The 23,528-nt window shown below is 38.9% G+C and overlaps 1 protein-coding gene and 1 long non-coding RNA gene across 3 annotated transcripts in view; one reads left to right on the top strand and one right to left on the bottom strand.

Moving 5' to 3' along the window:
* Positions 1-5,062: 5,062 nt before the first annotated feature.
* LOC148152116 (uncharacterized) lies at positions 5,063-22,589 on the bottom strand. Its single transcript, XR_015757066.1, has 3 exons — positions 22,350-22,589; positions 6,971-7,040; positions 5,063-5,107 (listed from the first exon to the last, which is right to left on the bottom strand). It is a non-coding gene; the product is annotated as an uncharacterized LOC148152116 (long non-coding RNA).
* Positions 5,675-23,528, top strand: part of kcnip4a (potassium voltage-gated channel interacting protein 4a) — a 1,154,042-nt gene continuing 1,136,188 nt past the window's right edge. Inside the window, exons 1-2 of one of the 2 annotated variants that reach the window (XM_087986801.1) lie at positions 5,675-5,949; positions 8,540-8,704. In XM_087986801.1, the coding sequence (XP_087842927.1) occupies positions 8,557-8,704 (148 nt within the window). In that variant the 5' untranslated portion in view covers positions 5,675-5,949; positions 8,540-8,556. Of the gene's footprint in view, positions 5,950-8,454; positions 8,705-23,528 lie in introns of both variants that reach the window. The other variant, XM_087986802.1, reaches the window with a different exon arrangement.

The raw sequence follows: 23,528 nt of genomic DNA, 5'->3' as shown, positions 1-23,528 counted from the left end.
GTGATAGGGTTGCAAATCAATCTACTAACTTTTAATGGAGCTGCTTATTGATTAGCTTATCTTTGAAAGTTGCAAAATTGTTGTAATGTTGCACTACAGAATTTCAACTTTATTCTGATACATGGTGAAATAATTTTTACACTTTCCTCTTGGGAGCTGCCATAAGATATCAGAGCAGAATTAAGCTATTTAACCCATTGGGTCTGCTCACCATTCGATCATAGCTGATATTTCTCAAGCCCATCCTCCTGCCATCCCTCCATAACCTTTTGATATCCTTACTAATTAAGAACCTACTTATCTATATCTTTCTTAAATACAATCAATGACAATTCCTCCACAGTCCTCTGTGGCAATGAATCCCACAGATTCATCACTCTCTGCCTAAATAAATTTCTCCTCATCTCAGTTCTAAAGGGCCGTCCTTTCATTCTGAAGTTGTGCCCCCAAGTCCTAATCTCTCTTCCAAGTGGAAATATTTACTCCACATCCACTCTGTCCAGGCCTGTCAGTATTCTGTAAGTTTCAGTGAGCTGCCCACTTCATCTTCCAAAACTCCAAATACAGACAGAGTCCACAACTGCTCATTGTATGACAAGCCCTTCATCCCTGGGATCATGCTTGTAACCTCCTCTGGAGCCCCTCTAATGCCACATCCTTCCTTAGATATCTAAGGAAGGGGTTGTCATACAATCCTTAGATATTGCTCGCAATATTCCAGATGCGGTCTGGCCAGAGCTTCAGCAGTACAACCCTCCTCTCGTATTCTAGTCCTTTTGAAATGAGTGCTAATTTGCCTTCCTAACTGCAACTGACCCTGTATGTTAACATTAAGAGAATCCTGAACTAGGACTCCTAAGTCCCTTTGTACTTTAGATTTCCCAAGTTTTTCCCCATTTAGAAAATAGCCTACGCTGCTGCTTCCAAAGTGCATAATCTCATAATTTCCCACATTATATTCCATCTACCATTTATTTATCTAACCTATCCAAGTCTTGCAGCTTTCTCAACATTACATGTCCCTCCACCTTTCTGTCATCTGCAAACTTAGCAATGCCTTAAGTTCCCTCATCCAAATCATTAATGTAGGGAAAGACAATGACTGCAGATGCTGGAAACCAGAGTCTAGATTAGAATGGTGCTGGAAAAGCACAGCAGTTCACGCAGCATCCGAGGAGCAGGGAAGTCGACGTTTCGGGCAAAAGCCCTTCATCAGGAATACAGGCAGAGAGCCTGAAGGGTGGAGAGATAAATGAGATGAGGGTGGGGGTGGGAAGAAAGTAGCATAGAGTATAATAGGTGAGTGGGGGAGGGGATGAAGGTGATAAGTTGGGGGGGGTGGAGTGGATAGGTGGAAAAGAAGACAGGCAGGTAGGACAAGTCATGGGGACAGTGCTGAGCTGGAAGTTTGGAACTGGGGTGAGGTGGAGGAAGGGGAAATGAGGAAACTGGTGAAGTCCACATTGATGCCCTGAGGTTGAAGTATTCTGAGGCGGAAGATGAGGCATTCTTCCTCCAGGCGTCTGGTGGTGAGGGAGCGGCGGTGAAGGAGGCCCAGGACCTCCATGTCCTCGGCAGAGTGAGAGGGGGTGTTGAAATGTTGGACCACAGGGCAGTGTGGTTGATTGGTACGGGTGTCCTGGCGGTGTTCCCTATAGCGCTCTGCTAGGAGGCGTCCAGTCTCCCCAGTGTAGAGGAGACTGCATCGGGAGCAACGGATACAATAAATGATATTGGTGGATATGCAGGTAAAACTTTTTTGATGGATGTGAAAGGCTCGTTTAGGGCCTTGGATGGAGGTGAGAGAGGAGGTGTGGGCGCAGGTTTTGCAATTCCTGCGGTGGCAGGGGAAGGTGCCAGGATGGGAGGGTGGGTTGTAGGGGGCGTGTGGACCTGACCAGGTAGTCACTGAGGGAATGGTCTTTGTGGAAGGTGGAAAGGGGTGGGGAGGGAAATATATCCCTGGTGGTGGGGTCCGTTTGGAGGTGGCAGAAATGTGAATAGCTGTGGGCCCAATACTGACCACTGCAGAATTCCACTAGGTTCTGCCAGCCTGAAAAAGACCATATATCCCCATGCTCTGCCTTCTGCCAGACAGCTAATCCTCTATCCAGGCCAGTACCTTGACCCCAAACAGGATGGACACTCCTCTTGTTTAGCAGCCTTCTGTGTGGCACCTTGCCAAAGGCCTTCTGGAAATCCAAGTAGTCGTCATTATACTGCACGGAAACAGATTCTTCGGTGCAATTTATCCGCACTGAGCAGGTAACCTACTTTGATCTAGTCCCATATCCCTCTAAATCCTTCCTATTCACATACTCATCCAGATGCCTTTTAAATGTAATTGTACCAGCCTCCTTCACTTCCTCTGGCAGTTCATTCCATACATGCACAACTCTGTGAAAAAGTTGCCCTTAGGTCCCTTTTTAAATCTACCCCCCAACCCCCGCCTCTAGTTTTGGACTCCCCTACTTTGGTAGAGTGGAAAAGGCCTTGACTATTCACCCTATCCATGCCCCATTTGAGCTTATAAACCTCTATAAAGCCTCCGCTCCAGGGGGAAAAGAAAGCTGCAGTCTGTTCAGCCCCTCCGTCAAGCTCAAACCTGTAAAGCCAGCAACATATTTTTGAGTCCTTTCAAGCTTTTGCGTTCACTGGTTTTCTTTTGTTTAATTTGCACATCACCTTCTCAAATTGTAACAGATTTGTCAATATGACCACCCCTTGACAAAGCCATGCTGATACTGCCGTAGCTTACTGTTCTCTTCCAAGTACTCCACAGTTCCATCCTTAATAATGGACTCTCAAATCTTATTAATGACTGAGGTCAGGCTAACCACCCTGTAATCTCCTGTCATCTTCCTCACTCCTTTCTTAAGGAGGGGTATTAAATTAGCCATTTTCCAGTTCTCTAGGATTCTCTCTAGGATTCTCTCCAGCTTCAGTGATTCCTGAAAAATCATCAACAATGCCTACACAATCTTATCAGTTATCTCATTCAGAAGGTAGCTGAGAGTGCAATAGGTGGATGGAGGTGGGGGTAAAGGTGATAGATCGGAGAGGAGGGTGGACTAGATAGGTGGGAAGGAAGATTGACAGGTGGGACAGGTCATGAGGACAGTGCGGAGCTGGAAGGTTGGAACTGGGGTATGGGGGGGGGGAGGAGAAATGAGGAACGTGGAGAAGTCCACATCGATGCCCTGGGGTTGAAGGGTCCAGAGGTGGAAGATGAGGCATTCTTCATCCAGGTGGTGAGGTAGTGACGATGGAGGAGGCCTAGGACTTGCATGCCCTCGGCAGAGTGGGAGGGGGAGTTGAAATGTTCAGCCACGGGGCAGTGTGGTTGATTGGTGCGGGTGTCCCGGAGATGTTCTCTGAAGCGCTCTGTGAGCAGGTGTCTGGTCTCCCCAACATAGATGAGACCACATCGGGAGCAACGGATACAGTAAATGTGTGGAGGTGCAGGTGAAACTTTGATGGATGTAGAAGGCTCCTTTGGGGCCTTGGATGGAGGTGCAGGGGAGGTGTGGGCACAGGTTTTGTCCTCCCATTGGTACGTTTCTTCTACCTTGGGATGAACTTCTGTTATGCCTCCTGAATTACCCCCAGAAAATAAATCCCATTCCTGCTCTGCTGTCTTCCCTGCTAGGCTTCCTGTCAATCAGCTCTGGCCATCTCCCTTGTGTCTAAGTATTTACCTTTTACTCAATTATAATACCATTGCATCTGATTTGAGCTTCTCCTGCTCGAACTACAGGGTAAATTCTCTCATTATGGTTGATATCCATAGGGGTTCCTTCATATTAAGCTCCCTCATCAATTCTGGTTTATTATACATCACCAAATCCAGAATTTCTTGTTCCCTAGTGGGCTGTATCTCAAGTTGCTCTTAATGAATCTCAGACATTCGACAAATTTCTCGTGATACACTGCCAACCTACTTTTACCAGTTCACTAGCATCTTGAAATTGCCCACAATTCTTTTAAAAGTGCCTATTTTTGCATGGGCTTTTCCATCTCCCGATTTATTTTCTTCCCCATATATTGCCTACTGGCAGGAAGCCTATATGTAACTCCCATCAAGGTCTTTTTAATTCCGTGTGGAGCTTAATTCTGTAAAGCATCAAGATGGTGTTAACTAAAACCTCAATGAATCTTCTCAAGTTCTTCATTCTGTAATGAACTTCAGGAGTAACATTCTTAGGAAACTGGATTCCCTTAACAACCTGGACACAGGATAATTTTTCCTTGAGGGATTCCACTTTTTCCCTTTACAAAATTCACCATCTGCAATGGTGAGAATTGAATCCATGTTCTCCTGAACATTAGCCAGGGACTCTGGATTCCCTATCACTATCACTATCACTATTCCATCACTTCCCATAATGACATGTTATAATCTGACGATGTACTGGTGAAATTACAGGAGATGCTGTGAAAATTAATATCACAAGCTCAGTGCAGAGTTCAGATCTGCAGTGTGCTATAACTGCTGAAATAGTGAACACCTCCATGTTCCCTTAAAAGCAAAGCATTCAGAAGAGTGAAATCTCTGTCATTATCTTAGCCTTTTCTAAACAAACACACCTGCAATATGTATCAGATACATTTTGCATTCACATTCCAAAGACTTAAAATTTTAACAGATTACTTTATATTAAGAGTATAATTAATTGTTATTGTACCATGCTCAGGTGTTGAAATTATTACTTCGAGATACTACTTTTCCTCTGATTTCAGTTTGTTACCTTATGTACAACAGGTTGGAATGTCTACCCATTCACTGCACACCTGACCTCATCCACCACCTTTGAGCATGGTTATTTAAATATTTTAGCCATTTATGGTTTTTTAAAAAAATAATGCAAATTGATTTGGTTTTGAATTTAGCAGTTTTCCTATTTTGACAGACATTTTTCCATAGTAATTTGCAAAATTCCATAAAAAGCTGTGGGATGAATGAAATGATATTTCTCAATCACTAATAAGAATTCACCTTTGGTTCGCCCACACAGAATGTGTTGAAAAATATCTAATATCCACTGCAAATGTGCGGCATTTTGAAACTTCAGGCAACGTTGCAATGTTGCAGCTGACCCTTTATGAACTGACAGGAAAAAAAACCATGTAGTTTACTTTGCACAAATGCAAAAAAGATATTGAAATAGTTTTCTGAGAAGCATTGTTGATAATTCAAAGGGGTCTTTATCCTTTAATGCAGAGAGTTTCGAAATTGAATTCAAATCAAGCCTTTGTTATTTAAAGTTGTGCAGTGTTTTCTAATGAAATAGCATAATTAAGCATTGGTTACTTAGGGATTGACATATCTCATTTATTTTGTTCTTCAGTTAACATTGCTATATTTCTAAAAAAAATTAAATTGACAGTATGAATTTGAGTTTAATAGTTTCTCCCATCTAGCTGTTCATGTGTATAAGGCAAATATCCTGCATTGTATGATCAGCTGCAGTAATGATTTTGGAAGATTTTTATTTCTGTCAAGTTTGAATGATTTTGGGATATTGAGCAGTCTTGCCATCTTCCTGCTTTCCCCCACGCCCATCTGGAGCTCAGCAGTTGTCCCCTATTTGTAATTGGCTGTTGCTAAAGGGTTGTCAGTTGCTGTGAAGTAGCAGTCATTTGTGATAAATGGGTTGACAGAAAGATTCATTGGGTTGTTTGAGTAAGCTGGAAGGTACAGTATTGGAATGATCCCAATTTCGTACAACGATCTGTAACTGGCTTCTGATTCCTCATCTATTTAGTGGAATCATTGTAAAGCTCAAACAGTCTGTAATTCCTACTCTTGTCTTGGTAGCCTGGTTTTTCAAAAACAGCCACAGGGGTGAGCCCCTTTCTATAAAGCCAAGAAAGCTCGAGTAGGCAGAATAATTGCTGCAGCCGCAGGAAGATTAATTTATAGTCTATCTGTGCTGACATAAGATTAAGGTAAGGGAAATGTTTATTTTGGGATCAGCAGTTAAAGTTATTGCAATTGTACTAAAAAAAATTGTTTTAAATTTGGGCCTGATTATAAAGTGTGATATGTATCCTTTGATATTATTATTATTGAAGTTGTGTTCTGTTTGTGTTTCCATATATGGCTAATTGCTGGCAGACCACTGAATTATGGATTTTGTAATAGAAAATAATTATAGTTTTTGAATCCTTTTGAATGCAGTATTGATTTTGTTCCACCAAAATGGGTATGAAAGCATCATTGTTGTTCTTGTGTTTTAAAAATAAATTGATAAATACCACACTGTATTACTTTCTTTCTTTCCTGCTGTGAAAACAAATAACATGAATAATTGCATAGTCACATTCAAAATAAAAAGAACGTAGTAGTTTAAAAATTGCAAAACACCAACTGCTAATCTCCCATTTCAATATTGGGATATGTTTTATTTTGTCTTTTGGTAAATATTCAGATATCCTTGATTTCAATAATTATTATTACATGATAACCAGTTGCCAAATTTAATCAGATTTAACCTAATTACTCAATTGCGATCAATACATTTTCTCCTTTTATTATATATTTTCATCAAATTTCTACTTAGTGTTTTAACCATGTAAGGTTTATATTTAAAGTGAGTGATTGATTGTGAGATCATTCATATCTGCCTTCACATTTCAGAGAAGCTGCAGTTAAATACGAATACTAATTGTCCTGATTGTGTAACAGGACTGTGTAACTTGATTGAAATGATGTTGAAATGATGGCAAGTCAACCTTCATTTGGCATGATTTTATGAGAACAACTTCATACGCAATCTTCCATCTAAACAGAAAATAACTGAATTATTTCAAGAAATTTTGGTATTTTTTTTTGAATTGGGTAAATAAAACAACCATATGATTCTTTCAGATTCCATTAGCTTTTTTTATTCACGAGAGTTTTATGTATAAGACTATTTTCAATTCTTTTCAAATAATGACTTGAATTTATATCACTACCAGTGCTCACCTTTTCCTGGATTGCTATCAACATCACTAAGTTTTTGTTCAGCACAGACCGTATATTTTCAATTTGTAACCTATGAAAAACATAAAAAGATAACCTTTGCATGGAATTACTCAAAATAAAATGGATGTTTGTGTATGTGATATCATTGAATATTGGAACACAGTTGCAACGTATTATTCTGATAAGTGTGCAAGCTTTTGAATTTAAATATACAGTATCCTCACAATGTTAATTTTCCTTTAAGTTTCAACAATGTCTTCTGTAACCTAACAATATTCTTTGCAATCAAGAAGTTGTTCTATTTCTATATAATATTCTAAAGTACCCATTTAACTTCTTGATAAAGCAGTTCTCAGACAAAATGATAAGATTGGCCAAATAGCCACCTTCTGCACCATAAATGACTCTGACTCTAAATTGAACAATGCTGTTTAAGGTAGAAATTCTACAGCTTCACTGCCAGCACAGAATCTCAACAGACTTTACTGTTACATTAGAACTACCTTTTTTTTCTTTTTCTGATCTGGTAGATGCAACTGTCTTAATTCCACCAGCAAATATCCAATAAGATATAAACATTTTGTATTTATTATTGCATGAATTCCTCTAAAGCAGCTAAGAAATGTTTTCTTCCAAGCATAATTAATGGAATTAAAAAGGGGAAATTAACTTATTATCTTTTGACAAAATCTCAAAATTTTATTTTAACAAAATGAAACAGAATTAACTTTCCTGTAAATCTAACCTTCTATCTACAATGTTCCATTATAAATGTCTATTTTAACTGTCTGATTTTTTTTTTTATCCATCTTTCTAATTCAGGAGATGTTAATGCTAAAATTTCTTCCATCTCATTCATGTGTACCTAATATTTTCTTCTTAATCCTTTCAAGCCCTTTATAACTTTACCTATCAGGTGGTTGGTTTTGCAAATGTGGAAAGTGAAACTAATCCTTTAATATTGGTGATTACAGCTCTGAGATTGTGAATGCTGTAGTAGTGAAACTTTATAAATTCAAAGAATTAAATAATACAATTGGAAAACAAAATCTCTTTTGGCAAAGCATGTCAACTAGTCTTCATTCATCTATTAATCGTGATACCAGCAATGGTATTTCAGGTGATTTTTACAGAGAAATGCTGAAAATAGTTTATTCCTGACGTTACTAAGTACATGGGTTTCTCAAACCTCTCTTGGCTAATTTAGCAGATCGTAACTGTGAATGTTTCTGCGAAACTATTGGTCAGGAATTTTATCTTTTGGACAAATTGAGCACTTGTGAAATATTATGCAAGTATATAATAACTGAACCTTTTTAAATTACGTTGGTCAACCATTTTTTGATTCAATATAATTTCTTAGACATTGCAGCAGCACATAGTTTGAGATTGTTAATACCTGAAAATTCTTCATGTCTTGTATGTAATGATACCAATAAGATAATGGACAACAGTATTGAGAAAATAATTCCTAATTGTTCCAGTGTTCATAGTGAGTTAAGCTGTCTGGGCAGTCTTACTGTTGTGGTTTGTTCCGGTCCATCTGAAGCAAATGTCCCTGTGCTAAAGGTAACAGTCAGAGCAAGATGTCAATGACCACTTCCACGAAAAGGTCCCAGAAATGGAGAGAAGATGTGCATGAGTTTCGGAAGAAGCATGGCCTCTCCAAAGCAGTACTGCTGAACTGCTGTCTTGTCAAACGAATCCTTGCCTGGACAACTCCAGTTAGCAAAGGTATTGTTCATATTTTTATTATGTATATATGGGAACTCTCCATATTAGACTCGTTTAAACTAAAAAATGTGTTTTAAATGGTGTTTAATACAATCAACTTTAAATGCATTGTGTCAAATTGCTTTGCCTACAATTTTTACACAATAGATGCTTAAAGAATTAGATACAAAAGTTCAAATATGATTGAGCATGAATTTCCAAACTTGCATGTTTATAACAATTTAACAATGTTTCAGATGATATCATGATTTATGAGAGATAATGTTGCATGTTTGTACAGATGAAAATTTAATTTGCTAAAATATTTAACTAGTAAAATAAGCTTAAGAAAGCTCATATGTTTTGTTGTTTTGACATTGTATTTTATGGGCCTCAAAGATGTTGTACAGTTGTGATTTAAATTGTGCATGTTAAGACTAGCTAATGGCAGAGAAAAAGCATTGGATTCTTGAATGCAGGAGGATAGAGTTCATTTATTTAAAAATAAAATGTACTTAATGGGATATGTACTTGCTCTATGAACCTGCCAATATTACAGACCAAGTTGCATGCAAAATAGATGAGTAACTTAAACAGTTGAAATAGGATTGAATAATTTATTATTTTTGCATTATTTCTTAGCATTTTTTTGGAAATTATGTTAGGCTGTACAATTTCTTTACCTAATGCGTGAAGTCTTGAAAAAGTACAATGCAACCACGTTCCTGAGAAATTAGGGTAAGATCTTAAGTTGTGATGCAAATATAAAATTAGGGATACAGATCTATTTTTAGAATACTGTCTGATCTGGAAATAAATCAAGCTGGTTTTATAACCGAGGTAAGGAAAGAAGTGATATATGTCATTAGTTTTACACCTGCTTCAAAAACTGAAGTTATTAAACATTGTACCCATGTTGCATTTTTTGTACACCTCTTCAAATTTGTTAACTTGGGCTAAAGTATAATGAGTTACCTATTTAGTACTAAAGGTCTTGTCAACTGGTTTGTCCTGGAATTTGGGAAAACTTGTGCAGCAGTCAGTGCTATTCATTTAATTTCCAATTCAGATGGTGTATTGAGGCACAGACACACTTTCTGGCGAAACTACTTTTGACTTTATTTACAGTTAAATGAGTGAGATACACGTCAATAATGAAACACCACCTAAACTGCAACCTCAATTATTTAATTTAAATAGTACAGTATATAATTGTTTTGTTATACTCCCTTCTGTAATAAATAAAGTTGTCCCTTACAAAATTAACCATTCTATAAATTCAGAATTTGCATCACACACAGGCTGATTGCTCTACTGGCCAGAATTCCTTCCTTATAATTTTAAATAAAGTATCCAGAAAAGATCCACTAAGTCATGACAGTAGGGCAGGAGTAAACCTGATGAAATTCTTTTAAGTTTATATGCAATTCTACGTAAGTATTTGAGCACATTGTTTTAATACACATATTGAGGATGTGTTCTGATGCCATTAATTAAATGAGGCTCTTGTATCTATTTTGCAGACTCAGTTATAATTTTGTTTAAGTACCGAGAGTTTGTGTTGACAGTTTTATACTCATCAATATTAAGCTTGATGATAAGATTTTAAAATTTGCATAGACATATCTCATTAAAACCATTCTGGACTCTTCGATGGGTACATTCAATCACCTGGAGCTGTCACTTGCTTCAGGCTGCTCCTCATACATTAAAAAGTTTCCTGACTATTCTGCAGGGAATGGTTTTTGACTTCTTTGAGCCCTCAACCAACTGCTTCGCAACCCAAAGACAGTCTTGCCCAATCCTTCACATTTGTAGATAATGATCTGCATCCTCCTTCCTTAGGGCCCACTGTGTCCTGAGTTTTTAGGTTCCTGACCCAAGAGCTGACTTTTCCTCTGTCTTTGTTCAGCACCCTCAAGTTCTAATACCCACTGTTGAAAATTGAATAATGGCATGTTTAAAAGATGTGATGGGATCCTTAGACATTGAGGGGTTGCTACTTCAATGAAAGCAAGGTAAGGAACTAGTAAATGAGAATATGATGTAATCAGTTGAACAAATGAGGAATAATGCAAAATTGGAGCAAATTACTACAGTTGCTGGAATCTATACTGAAAACTAGTGGTGATCACAGCTGGTCAGGCAGCATCTGTAGAGAGAAAGCAAGCTAATGTTTTGAGTCTAGATGAGTCATCTAGACTTGAAATGTTAGCTTACACTCTCTCTCCATGGATGCTGCCTGACCAGCTGTGACCTCCTATATGTTTTGTATTAAGAAGAATACAATAGCTGTTATCACCCAAGGTGGTGATATTCCAAACTGAAAGCTGGCTTGATAGATCGTACTTTGAATATTTTGTTTGAACAAAATGGTGTCTCACTGAAAAAGAAGCAGGTAATGCTGCAGATTTTGCTCTAATAATAAAACAACTGTTTCTGAGCACAATAAATGAAAATAAAATAGAATAAACAAAATATTTACTTCTAATGCACTGAGAAGATTTTAAACATGCAGTAAAAATATAATCTCAATAAGGCCAAAATGCTACTTTGAAAATTGAAAGAAAAAAACACCAACTTTTATATGGGGGACACAATGCATACTTGTACAGTACACAAAGATCACACCTTGTATTGTAGTCAAAAAGACCACTCAAACAGTACTGACACTAGAATCCCTTTTTCCAATATCTTTTGTAGGTTTAAATCACTTCTGGCTAATTTATAGACTGGCTGCTTCGTGGAGCTATTATAAAGTTTGGAGGTGAAACATGCTCAGACTTTCGTAACCTTTCAGGGCTTTATGCTGACATTTCTGGCCTTACCTTAACTAACCTTAAATCTTTTTGCTCTAGTCCAGTTTCACTCTCCCCTTCCTTTGTCATGACACATGTCTGTATAGCTGTCTTCATCAAAGGGCTACAGGATTGGTCAAAACACAAAGTAGATCAAAAAGCTCTCTCTGCTATAGAAGTTAAAAACCAAAGCTAGTAATAAAGGACATTTGAAGTGTATACAAATCACACCATGTACATTACAATATACATGTAAGTATTTTAATTTATTTTGTGAAAGTAGGAAAAGCATTGATGTTTGCAGAAGTCAGAATTATTGCATTAATGTCGGTGCTACTGTCTTGCTGTCTCAATTGCATGTCAAGATGAGCAGCAGATGGTAACCATCAATGGTCTCTGATTTCTCCATATATAACTGAGGCAGATGTTTCCCTAGAAATTACAAGGCATCTTACTCATGTTAGTATTGGGGTTCTCTCTACATTTGTTGTATGATAGGTGGCAGTTCTTTGCAAGAATGTGGACAATATTAAATGTGCACAGGCAGCATAATGTTTTCCTTTGTATTTGGCAGAAATAGCTTTTAGGAGCTGATGGGAAGGTAAACATTTGAAGAGCACATTTGGACATGTATATTGTATGTGTACTTGGATTACGTGTGGAAGTAGGCCTTTTGCATAGACACTAGTTTTATAGAGCAGCAGTTCCACACTCGTAAGGAATGTTGTTGCAGATAGAAGCATGTAGAACATCCAAAGTAATGCCACACTCTCTTTGGCCCATGTTCTTCTCATTACTTAAAACAAACTAGTATTTCTGTTTTCAAGTTCAGTTACTGGCATAATGTAAGAACACACAGATGATAATTTATACAGTGATATTGGTTAAAGAATCAGTGTTGGCCAGACACTAGTAAAGATTTCCTGTACTTAAAAGAAACAATGCGTTTACATGCAATTGAGAGAGCAAATGAGGTCATGGTCTAATATTGCATCCAAATGTCTGCATATCTGATAATGCAAAATATCTTCACTTACTGTCTCTAACTGGGATAATTACATATCTTTCAGAAACAACAAACTGTTTAGGGATACATTGACAATTCTGTTTGTATTTGAGTGCGTTGGTTTTCTACTGCTGCAGGTACTATATTCCTTTAACTAAAGTTCATCCCATTGTATTTCTGACTGTGGATCAGTGATCTCTGCTCTCGAGGCCTCTGGACACTAGAAGGTATCCTTAAAGTCAGAGTTGAGTACCTGAACATCACGATGCCAAGTGAAGAGACTTTAAGTGAAGCATCAATTTCCATGGGAATCGATGTTAGAACAGTAGTTGGGTTTGGTAGTTAGGGCATTACTTGGCAGAAAGATTAACACATTATTGTGTACCTTTTAAAATAAAATATAATTTAAAAATATCTGCATAAATATCGCATTTTACTTACAATATCCCTTATAGTGGAGCCTCTGACAGTTCGAAGTCTGTGCTGTGGGTCGTGACTGGGCTGCAGCGCACCTGTCTGGGACCATCACCTATTTCTTAACCATGTTATGGCCATTGCCCGGTGTCATTCTGGAATCTGTGGTGTCCCCTCTTGCTGGCTGCTGTTATTTCTCAGATCCACTCATGCCTTTATTCAATGAGATTGCTCTTTGTGGCCACTGGTGTCCCTCTATTTTGAGGAGCATGGGGGTTTGGTGCCACTGAGTTAGGTCTTGGGCTCAGACCAGCTGGTATTTTGCAACCTGAGGAAGAGGGGTGGCTAAGCTCAGTCCTGTCAGTGCCCTCTGGGGCCAAAGGGAGATGTGGGGACTCTGCCAAGCTCCACACCATCTGGCTAAGAGGAGCAACTCTTTCTTCAGTGGCTGTATGGTATGGGCAGTAGTAGTTGCTATCAGGCAGTTGGCTTAATGAGTGGAGAGGTCCCTTCTGCAAATCTTGATATAGCACCAAATGAGGTCTTGCTAAAATGGTTCATAATGTACAGTCCTAAACAAAATTATAATGAATTCTGCAATGTTCAGCAAAGTGTTTGGTCCTAAAAACATACCAAAATTAAAATGAAACCACACTAACTACAGTGTCATTAAGTATCTGTGTTTCCATGTACTTTGATGTCAGATCATTGTGTCACCATGGTTTTGTTAATTTTTTGGTTTGACTTTTATGAAACTCTTGTAAAATTTGGTTTGTTAGCTGAATTTGCATATATGGTATATGGATTACTTGCTATCAACATTCCTATTAATCCTAATATGGTTAGGAATTAAAATCCTGAATAAGAACACATTTCAAACCTCCAAAAAGGTAGAAAATAAACTCTATTAGTGTTGCTATCTGCTGGAAGATCAATTTTATGATACATTGCAGAAATAACAGGTGACAATATCAACTTTCCTAATTTTTTTTCTTGCTGCAAGTGACTTTTCTAACTGGCAAGGAATAATATTTTGCTGTGGTCACGTTGTGAACCTGTCATAAGTCAAGTTCTCTCTCAGGCAATTGGGAAAGAAATTTGCATGAAAATTGAATAAATCTATTTGAGAAAAAATAATTTTCTTGCTGTGATGGGTGAAATTCCAGTAGTATGCATGACATTTTCTGAACCTTTTTATAATGTATTACTTCTCGGTGTCTGATCTGTTGTCAGAGAGAGCAAACATTCAATGATACAGATTCAAATAGAAGTTGCATAGATGTAGCTTGCTGCAGTTTCTCTTAACTTTGGGATGGTGAGAAATGACACTGCAAGCACCACTTCATATTTTTTAAATCGGCCAAAAGTTACTTCGAAAGATTTGTTTGAATACATGCAATGTCTACAGTGTTTTAAAATGTTAATGTAAGCTTTCTTTTTATCTGTTGCATCAGTAAAATAAACAATAAAATAAATATTTGTTTGAATATTGTATTTTTTGTAGTCTTCTGGTAACAGCTTGGGCTTCATTCTATTTGAGCTGAAATTCTTGGATTCGACAACAGTGTCATCAGCCAAGGGGCCAGACAATATCGATAATGGAAAGAATCAATTTAGCCGGACTGAAACAAGTTTTGAAATTAAGAATGAGATTGGAAAACGAAATAAATGCATCATGACAGCTTTGAGTACCTGGCATATTAGGCAGTTTTATTGGTCAGACCTGTATGTTGCTGGAATGGAATTCCTTCACCGGAAATGGTGATGGTTTCACAGAAGTTTTATGGTGCAGAATGAGGCCATTCAGCTCATCATACCTGCACTGCCTAGTTAAATAAGTATCATCCCTTGTGCCAATCACCTGCTTTATCCCCACACCCTAGCACTTTTTTTTTCTGATCCAGGTAATCATCCGCTACTCATCCAATGCCCCATTGAATGCCCCAAGTTAACCTGCCTTCACTTTTTTTGGGGGGCAATGCTTTCTGTACCCTAACTGCTTGCTAAGTGAAAAGATTTTTCCACATTTCACCTTCTGCTTTTGCAGGATACTTAAAATCTATGCCCTCATCTTTCTTTTAAGAACAGGAACAATTTCTTCCTATCTACTATCTATTGGGGTGATGATGGTCTTGTAGTATTATTGCTAGATTATTAATCCAGAAATGTTGGGGACCCGGGATTTAAACCCGCCATGGCAAATGGTGGAGTTTGAATGCAGTAAAAATAAAATCTGGAATTAAAACTCTATCGGTGACCATGAATCCATTGATTGTTGGAAAAACCCATCTGACTAAATAATGTCCTTCAGGGAAGGAAATCATCTGTCCGCACCTGGTTTGGCCGACATGTGACTTCAGACCACAGCAATGGGTTGATGCTGAACTACTCTATGAAATGGCCTAACAAGCTACTCAGAGTCATAGAGCTGTACAGCATCGAAACAAATCCTTCAGTCCAAACCATCCATGATGACCAGATATCCTAAATTAATCTAGTCCTATTTGACCCATATCCCTCTAAACCCTTCCTGTGCATATACCCATCTAGATGTCTTTTGGATGTTGTAATTATACCAGCCTCCATCACTTCCTCTGGCAACTCAGTCCATACATGCACCACCCTCTGTTGCATATTAAATCTTTTCCCCTATGCCCTCTAGTTTTGGACTCCCCTACTCTGGAAAAAGACTTTGGCTATTATCTCTATCCATGCTCCTGATGATTTTATGAACCTCTAAGGTCACCCCTTAGCCTCTAATGCTCTAGGGAAAATAGCCCCAGTCTGTTCAGACTCGTCCTGACAACATCCTTGTAAATCTTTTCTGAACCCTTTCAAGTATAAGCCCTACCCTGATTTGCCTTTACAAAATGCAGCGCCTTATATTTATCTAAATTAAACTTCATCTGTCACTCGATTTGGCCCATCTGATCAAGATCCCATTACATTCTGAGGTAGCCTTCTTTGATGTTCACTACAGGTCCAATTTTGGTGTTATCTACAAACATACTAACAGTACTTTCTATGTTCGCCTCTAAATCATTTACATAAATGACAAAAAGCAGTGGACCCAGCACTGATCCTTGTGGCACACCACTGGTCACAGGCCTCCAGTCTTAAAGCAACCCTCCACTACCACCTTCTGACTTCTATCTTTGAGCAAGTTCTGTATCCAAGTGGCTAGTTGCATTCCATGTGATCTAGCCTTGCTAACTAGTCTACCATGAGGAATCTTGTCAAATGCCTTACTGAAGTCCATATAGATCATGTTTACCCCGCTCTGCCCACATCAATCCTCTTCATTGAATTTTTTAAAGAACTAATCAGGTTAGTGAGACATAATTTCCCATACATAAAGCCATGTTGACTATCCCTAATCAGTCCTTGCCTTTCCAAATTCATGTAAATCCTATCCCTCGTGATCCCCTCCAACAATTTAGCTATCAGTGATGTCAGGCTCATCGTCTTATAGTTCCCTGGCTTATCTTTACCACCGTTTCTTAAATAGTGGCACCACGTTAGCCAACCTCCAGTCTTCTGGCACCTCGACTGTGGCTATTGATAACACAAATATCTCAGGAAGGGGCCCAGTAATCACTTCCCTAGCTTCTCACAGGGTACTAGGGTATACCTGATCAGGTCCTGGGAATTTATCCACTTTTATACATTTATAAGATGTCTAGAACCACCACCTCTGTGATACGTGTATTTTTTTAAGATGTTGCTATTTATTTCCCCATGTTCTGTATCTTCCATGTCCTTCTCCACAGTAAACACTGATGTAAAATAACTCTGTATCAATCGTGACAAAATATGCACAAAGAAATAAAACCGGAAGGACCACCTCACATTGACTTTGGCACTGGAAAGAGCCGTGGCAGAAACAGCTCTGTCCACCCTGCAGTATCCTCCTCACTAACATCTGGGGGCTAGTGCTAAAATTGGGAGAATTGTCTTTCACAAGGGTCAAGCAACATAGTCCGCACACTCATGAAATCGTACCTTTCAGACAATGTTCCATATACCACCGTGACCATTCTTGGATACATGGTCCTACCCTGCCAACAGGATAGGCCCAACAGAGGTGGCAGCACAGTGGTATACAGTCAGGAGGGAATTGCTGTCAACATTGGTTGCGGACCCCATGAAGTCTCATGGTTAATTGTGAGCAAGGAAACCACTTGGTGGTTACCACATACTATTGTCCATGTGCTAATGACTCAGTATGCCTCCAAAGTGTACTCTGGGTGGGGGATTTCTGTGTTTACCACAAAGGGTGGCTCAACAGTGGCAGCAATATCGATCAAGCTGGTTGTGTCCTCAAAGGATACATGTGTTAGACTGGGAGAAAGTGAGGACTGCAGATGCTGGAGATCAGAGCTGAAAATGTGTTGCTGGAAAAGCGCAGCAGGTCAGGCAGCATCCAAGGAGCAGGAGAATCGACGTTTCGGGCATGAGCTCTTCATTCCTGAAGAAGGGCTCATGACCGAAACGTCGATTCTCCTGCTCCTTGGATGCTGCCTGACCTGCTGCGCTTTTCCAGCAACACGTGTTAGATTGGGTCAACAGCAGGTGGTAAGGGGAACCAACAAGGGGAATAAACATACTTGACATTGATGCATCTGCCTGAAAGTATTTGTCAGAATGACCACTGCACAGTCCTTGTGGAGACAAAGTGCCACCTTCATTATTGTCAAAAATCTACATTGTGTTGTGTGGCACTATCACTGTGCTAAATGGGACAGACTTTGAACAATCTAGAAACTCAAAACTGGGCATCCATGAGGCACAGTGGGCCACCAACAGCAGAATTGTATGTAGCACAATCTGTAACTTCACGGCCCGGCATATTCCCCACTCAACTATTGCCATCAAGCTGGGGAATCCACACTGGTTCAATGAGGAGGAGGGCATGCCAGGAGCAGCACCGGACATAACTAAAGATGAGGTGTCAACCTGGTGAAGCCACCAAACAATACAACTTACATGCCAAATAGCTTAGCAAGTGATCGACACTAAGCATTCCCAAAGCCAATGGATCAGATCTAAGATCTGTAGTCCTGCTGCAACCAGTTGTGAATGATAGTGGATAATTAAAAGAACTCGCTGGAGGAGAAAGCCCCACAAATATCCCCATTTTCAACAATGGAAAAAATCAACAAGTGCAGAAGATAAGCCTGAAACATTTGCAGCAATCTTTAGCTGGAAGTGCCGAGTGGATTATCCATTGTGGCCTCCACTGGTGGTTCCCAACATCGCAGATATAAATCTTCAGTCAATTTGGTTCACTCTACAAGCAATGGTTGGAAGCACTGGATGGTGCAAAAGATATGGGCTCTGACAATATTCCAGCGACTGTACTGAAGACTTGTGCTCCAGAACCTGCTGCATTCCTAACTGAACCACTCCAATACAGTTATGATATTGGTATCTACCAACAATGTAGGAAGTTGCCCAGGCATGTCCTGCACACAAATCCAACCAGTCAATTATTACCCCATCAGTTGACTCTTGATCATCAATAAAATGAAGGAAGGTATCATCAACAGTGTTTTCAAGCAGCACCTGCTCAGCAATAACCTGCTCAGTGATACTTAGTTTGGGTTCCACCAGGATCACTTAGTTCCTGACCTTAGGTCAAACATTGGATGAAAGCTGAATTCCAGAGGCGAGGTGAGAATGACAGCCTTTGATATTAAGGCCACATTCAACAGAATGTGGCATTCAAGAGCCCAAGCAAAAATGGAATCAATAGGTATCAGGAACATACTCTCCACTGTTTGGAGTCATATCTGGTTCTAATTAAATGGCCATAGAAGATTTTGGGGCACCTTATGTTGGCTGCCAATCTTCTTTGTTTTTTGAATTTGTATTTTCACCACTCTAACTTCTATATCTATGTTGATTCTCAATTTCATTTTCTAACTGAAACTTGTCATTAGCATTTTTTTCTTATTTCTGCCTCCTTTGTCATCCCGTGAGTTCTGGATTTGTTTGATGGAATATCCCTGAATTTGTGCCCAAATTATCATCCTCTTCTAAGGTGGCCAATTGTTCATTTACCATTTTTCCTTGTTCCAGTAAATCCTACACAGCTTGGTTCCTGTACCATTGAAGTCTGTTCTCTGCCAATTGATGTTTCATGCTTTGAACTGTTGCATATCACTCTCCACCATCATCCTGATCCTTGTGATATAATGATCCCGCTGTCTCCAAAATATTCCCCACCTGGCACTTGATCCACTTGGTCCACAGCATTTCCAAGAATCAAGTCCAACAGTGCATCCTTTCTTGTTGTACTGGAAATGTGTTGCAGTAGGAACCTTTGCTGCATGCAATTCAGGAACATTTGGCCCTCAGTGCTGATACACTACAAGTATTCCATTTTGTGTTTAGGTAACTTAAATCTCCCATTATAACTACTTTAATAGGGTTGGCATCTTTCTGTAACTTGCCTGCAGTTTTGTTGTTCTTCCTTTTCATTGGCGGTCTACAAGCTAGACTTAACAATGTGATTATAGCTACTTTTTGTTCCATTGTTCTAGCCAAATAAACTCTCTGCCTGGACCCTCGAAGACATCCCTTTTCTGTAGCACTGGAATGCTTTTCATAATCAGTTTTGCACCCTCCCCTCATCCCCAACCTCCCCTTTTAATACATTATACCCAAGAATATTTAACAAATAAAAAAGTTAATATTATCACATGGAGTCCTTTATCGAGATACTCAGACTTTGGAATCAACTTTGCTGTTGTTATTTGGTATTCTTATGAAAAGTTGGAAATTTGTTTGCTCTGGTAGACTAAATCTCCATGATCTGTTGTTAGTAACAAGACACTGTACTGTTTGCTCTAATTTGAATCTACTTTAAGGAACCAACTGCTATAATACTTGGTCCAAAATAAATCAGATTGTAAAGTGTAACTTTAAATCTAATATACAGAGGTTTCCTCTGAGCTCTCAATTTCTGGAGACATTTTCAAACTCAGCTTTTTCTGAATTTTTTTACTTTAGTAAATATGTTAAGTTGTATTTTGAATTGTATGCAGGTTCCTTCTGATTTGAAGTAGAATTCAGATTAATATTGATATGTTGACATGTTATACTCAAATCTGGTGTAGAATGCAAGTGGCTGTTCATTCATCTTTTGCTGTTTACTTCTGTCACGTTCTTGTCATCAAATACAACTCTTGAATGAAACAATAATGCCCTTTGAACAAGATTGAATGGATTACGGATAATTCAGGTTGCATTCCATGGATGTAGTCCCCTTTCTGCCAAACTCACAGGGAAGTGACAGGAAAACTTCATTTTAAAAAAAATGATCCAAATGGCATTTATGCCGTTTTCTGTTGTTTTGTGCCCCTTTATTCATGATTAGAGTGGATGAGTGAGAATGAGACCATGAAAATGCACCTACTATAATTAAGTTGTCAATTATTAATGTTTTTTTTTCTCTGAATTATTTGTGAATGACTATTTTAGCAGATTGCATACAAGAAATTGGCTAAGAAATGCAGATAGGTCTTAGAATGCAATTAGAATGATTTTTCAGATGTGATTGATAAAATAGTCTGCATATTGAATCATTTACTCTGCAATATAACAGAAAAAAAGTGATGACTTGTTTGAAAACGTAGAAACAAATTTGTTATTCTGATTTCCTTCCTTTTAAAGCTTCAAGTATATCAAGAGAATATTTAATCTTTAACCTTAAAATTGTTTTATAGCACACATTCCAGTGAGCAATTTTGTATCATTTAATAAATATTAAAACATATTAAATTATTATTTCATCCTTTAGATTTTAACTGCAAAAGGTTTGCAGCTGTTTGTAAATGTCATACCAAATATATTTTGAGGTACATCTATATTCGAACACTGAATAAATTGTAAGTTGGAGAATTTTTCTTTGTGAACATGCTGTAGAAAGCATCTGTATTTGCAAAGGAACCACTAAAATGTGGACCACAGCTCTTGCGGGGCGGGCGGGCGGGGGGGGGGCAGGGCAGTAGGAAAATTCCTCAGCTATATTTTAGTTGTTGTTTTATACCCATTTTGCTGAACACTGTGCTAAAATATCAAGCTACTTATGCTTACTGTGCTTGTTTTCTTCTGCAGTTATCATGTCACTCTGAATATTTTGTCCAGTGTAATTCCATGATAAGCATTTGCCTTTGTTTGAAATTCTACAAATCTTCCCTTCTTTGTTGTAGCATGTGATTAGGAATGACAACAATAGCAACTAATTTGTAGAGTGCCTTTAAGGTACTAAAATGTCTGAAGGAGATTTGCAGGAGCATCAGAAAGCTAAAGCAGACATGTAGCTACATGAGGATATATTTGCCTGAGTGTTCTGGTATGGGGTGTTGCTAAGGATTCAAGTTGACTCTTTGATGCATTTTGAATCCTGCTGCTGTCCTAACATGGGAGCATGATAGGGATTTGCATGGGAAGTTTACAGTTTAGTTTGCTACTGTTGCTGAGCCTGCATTTCTGCATTCTCTATGATCAGAGCAGAAGAATCAGATGGCTGAAATCACATAGATTTGGGCTGCTCACCCATACTAAGGCTGGTTTTACACAAGTTTACTTGGAACTTTTCACAGCAGGTATAAAGCCTGCTGAGCAATGCAAGTCTTCAGTAAATCAGTTGGAGTGTCAAAACACAACAGCAAGTCGAAAATTTGTCACCCACCACCATCTTCTGTGTGTCCCCCCACCCCCCCATACAAAATCACGTTCCCTGACTACATTCCCAACTCCATCTTCCCACTCCCTGCCTCCCTACTCCAACACACAGCTCCCCTCTTACTTTCCAAAATACCTGGTTCTTGTCCAACTGATATTGGATGAAGTCAGCATTGTTAGCAAGTTAGAGAAAGTTGATCAGCGTTGTGGAAGGGCAAGGGAGGGTATTGAACATTGGCAGTGAAGAAAGAGTGTGCACTGTCAGGATTAGTGTGACAGTTTAAAGCTATGTAACTTGATGTCATGATAGATACAGAGGACGTATCCAGTTTATGGCCAACAAGAGGAGTGTTATGATACAAACAGCCAAACCAAATCAGCCTTTCTACCTCTCTGTTTTATAATGTAATAAAAGTAAATTGTCAAAGACTCTCAATAATTACTGCAATGGTTCCTTACCATAATTTTGAATAAACAGTTTCAGACTTCGTGAATAATTAATTCCAGAAGCCCATTTTGTATCTCAAACAAAACACTTCGCTGTTTATTAGAAACACGTTAACTTCAGCAGAGGAGAAATTAAACAACAAGGTAATCTAATTAATGTCAGTGTTTTAAACCAGAAACATTTGTTTTCAGCCCCCATTCACAGAATATAGACAAGCAAACACAGTCAAGGAATAAATAAAATAGAAAATTGCCAAATGATTGAAATGGTTTTCATGATGCATTCTTTCAAAGGCATAAACATACTTACTTTATGTTTACTTTTCTGGAATTGCTGATTCAGGTCACCTTCACCGTTCACTCCGGCAAAGGCAGCCATATCTCTAACTTTCTAAAGGTTGGGCTTCTGGAAGCTGGAGAGGGAGCAGGGAGCATTTGTGTCGCTATATTGTCTTGTGAGCAACCCAGTTCACCTCAAAACAGTTTAAAAAACCCTGCGCTGAAAATGTGTTGCTGGAAAAGCGCAGCAGGTTAGGCAGCATCCAAGGAACAGGAGAATCGACATTTCGGGCCCTTCAGGAATGAGGAAAGTGTTAGTGTAAAAAAAAAAAAAAAAAAACCCTGCAGTCTGGTTCTGCCCGGATAAGCTGATCAACTCTGCTCAAGGTCTCAATTGCAATTTAGCAGCTGCCAGCTGCTTCAACATAGTGTGTCCCGCAGACCTACCAGAACCAATTTCCAACTTGTGTTAATAGCCAACTTCTGCTATCTGTTTAAACACTATGTTCTTCCTGGGATTGCTGTGTCTTTTGGAATCCTTTTCACCAAGAATAAGCCTGCAATTAGTCTCCAGGCCTGACCCTTCAAATAAACAAAGCTTGTTTGGTCTGTTCTTTTCCTTTTCCCACAAGCTACGCCAGCTCACAACTCTCAGTTCACAATTCCAAGTCATAATTGACAACAGAATAAATATAATGAAAAATCAGTGAGGGTTCTAGCAAGAAGGCTTTGTTGGAAATCTGCTTTGCTATTTGGCTTCCTTACTCCTCTTCACTCTGTCTCTGGTGCTGATAGTGGGTGGTGACATAGTACCAACATAAAATGGCAAGTGGACAGTTTAAATTTCATTAGCACTGGGCACACCCTCTCCATAAGATATGGGACGCGAGGGCAGATGGAAAAGAGTTGAGCAAAGAAGTTTTTGGGAGCATCTTAAAGGAAGTGAGATTGACACAATTTTAAGGAGTGAATTTCCAGACTTCAAACTGAAGATACAGCCACTGTTGTAATGTTATAAATTGGGGATCAGCTTTAGATGAGCACAGATTCTGAGCTTTATGGGGCTGAAGGAAAGGTGATGAGTGCTAAGGCCATGGATTGATTTGACAAAAGAATGATAACCTCAAAAACTAAGTATTGGCTCCCAGATGGTCATTGTAGGTCACAGAGCATGTATGGCACCAAGGAAGGATGCAGGTAGGAGAGATCT

This window comes from Chiloscyllium plagiosum, unplaced genomic scaffold (assembly GCF_037043375.1).
Source record: "Chiloscyllium plagiosum isolate Xiang-an unplaced genomic scaffold, Cpla_swu_hap1 HiC_scaffold_1, whole genome shotgun sequence".
In the NCBI taxonomy this organism is placed as follows: Eukaryota; Metazoa; Chordata; class Chondrichthyes; order Orectolobiformes; family Hemiscylliidae; genus Chiloscyllium; species Chiloscyllium plagiosum.
This window is presented reverse-complemented; position numbering and strand designations above follow the sequence as displayed.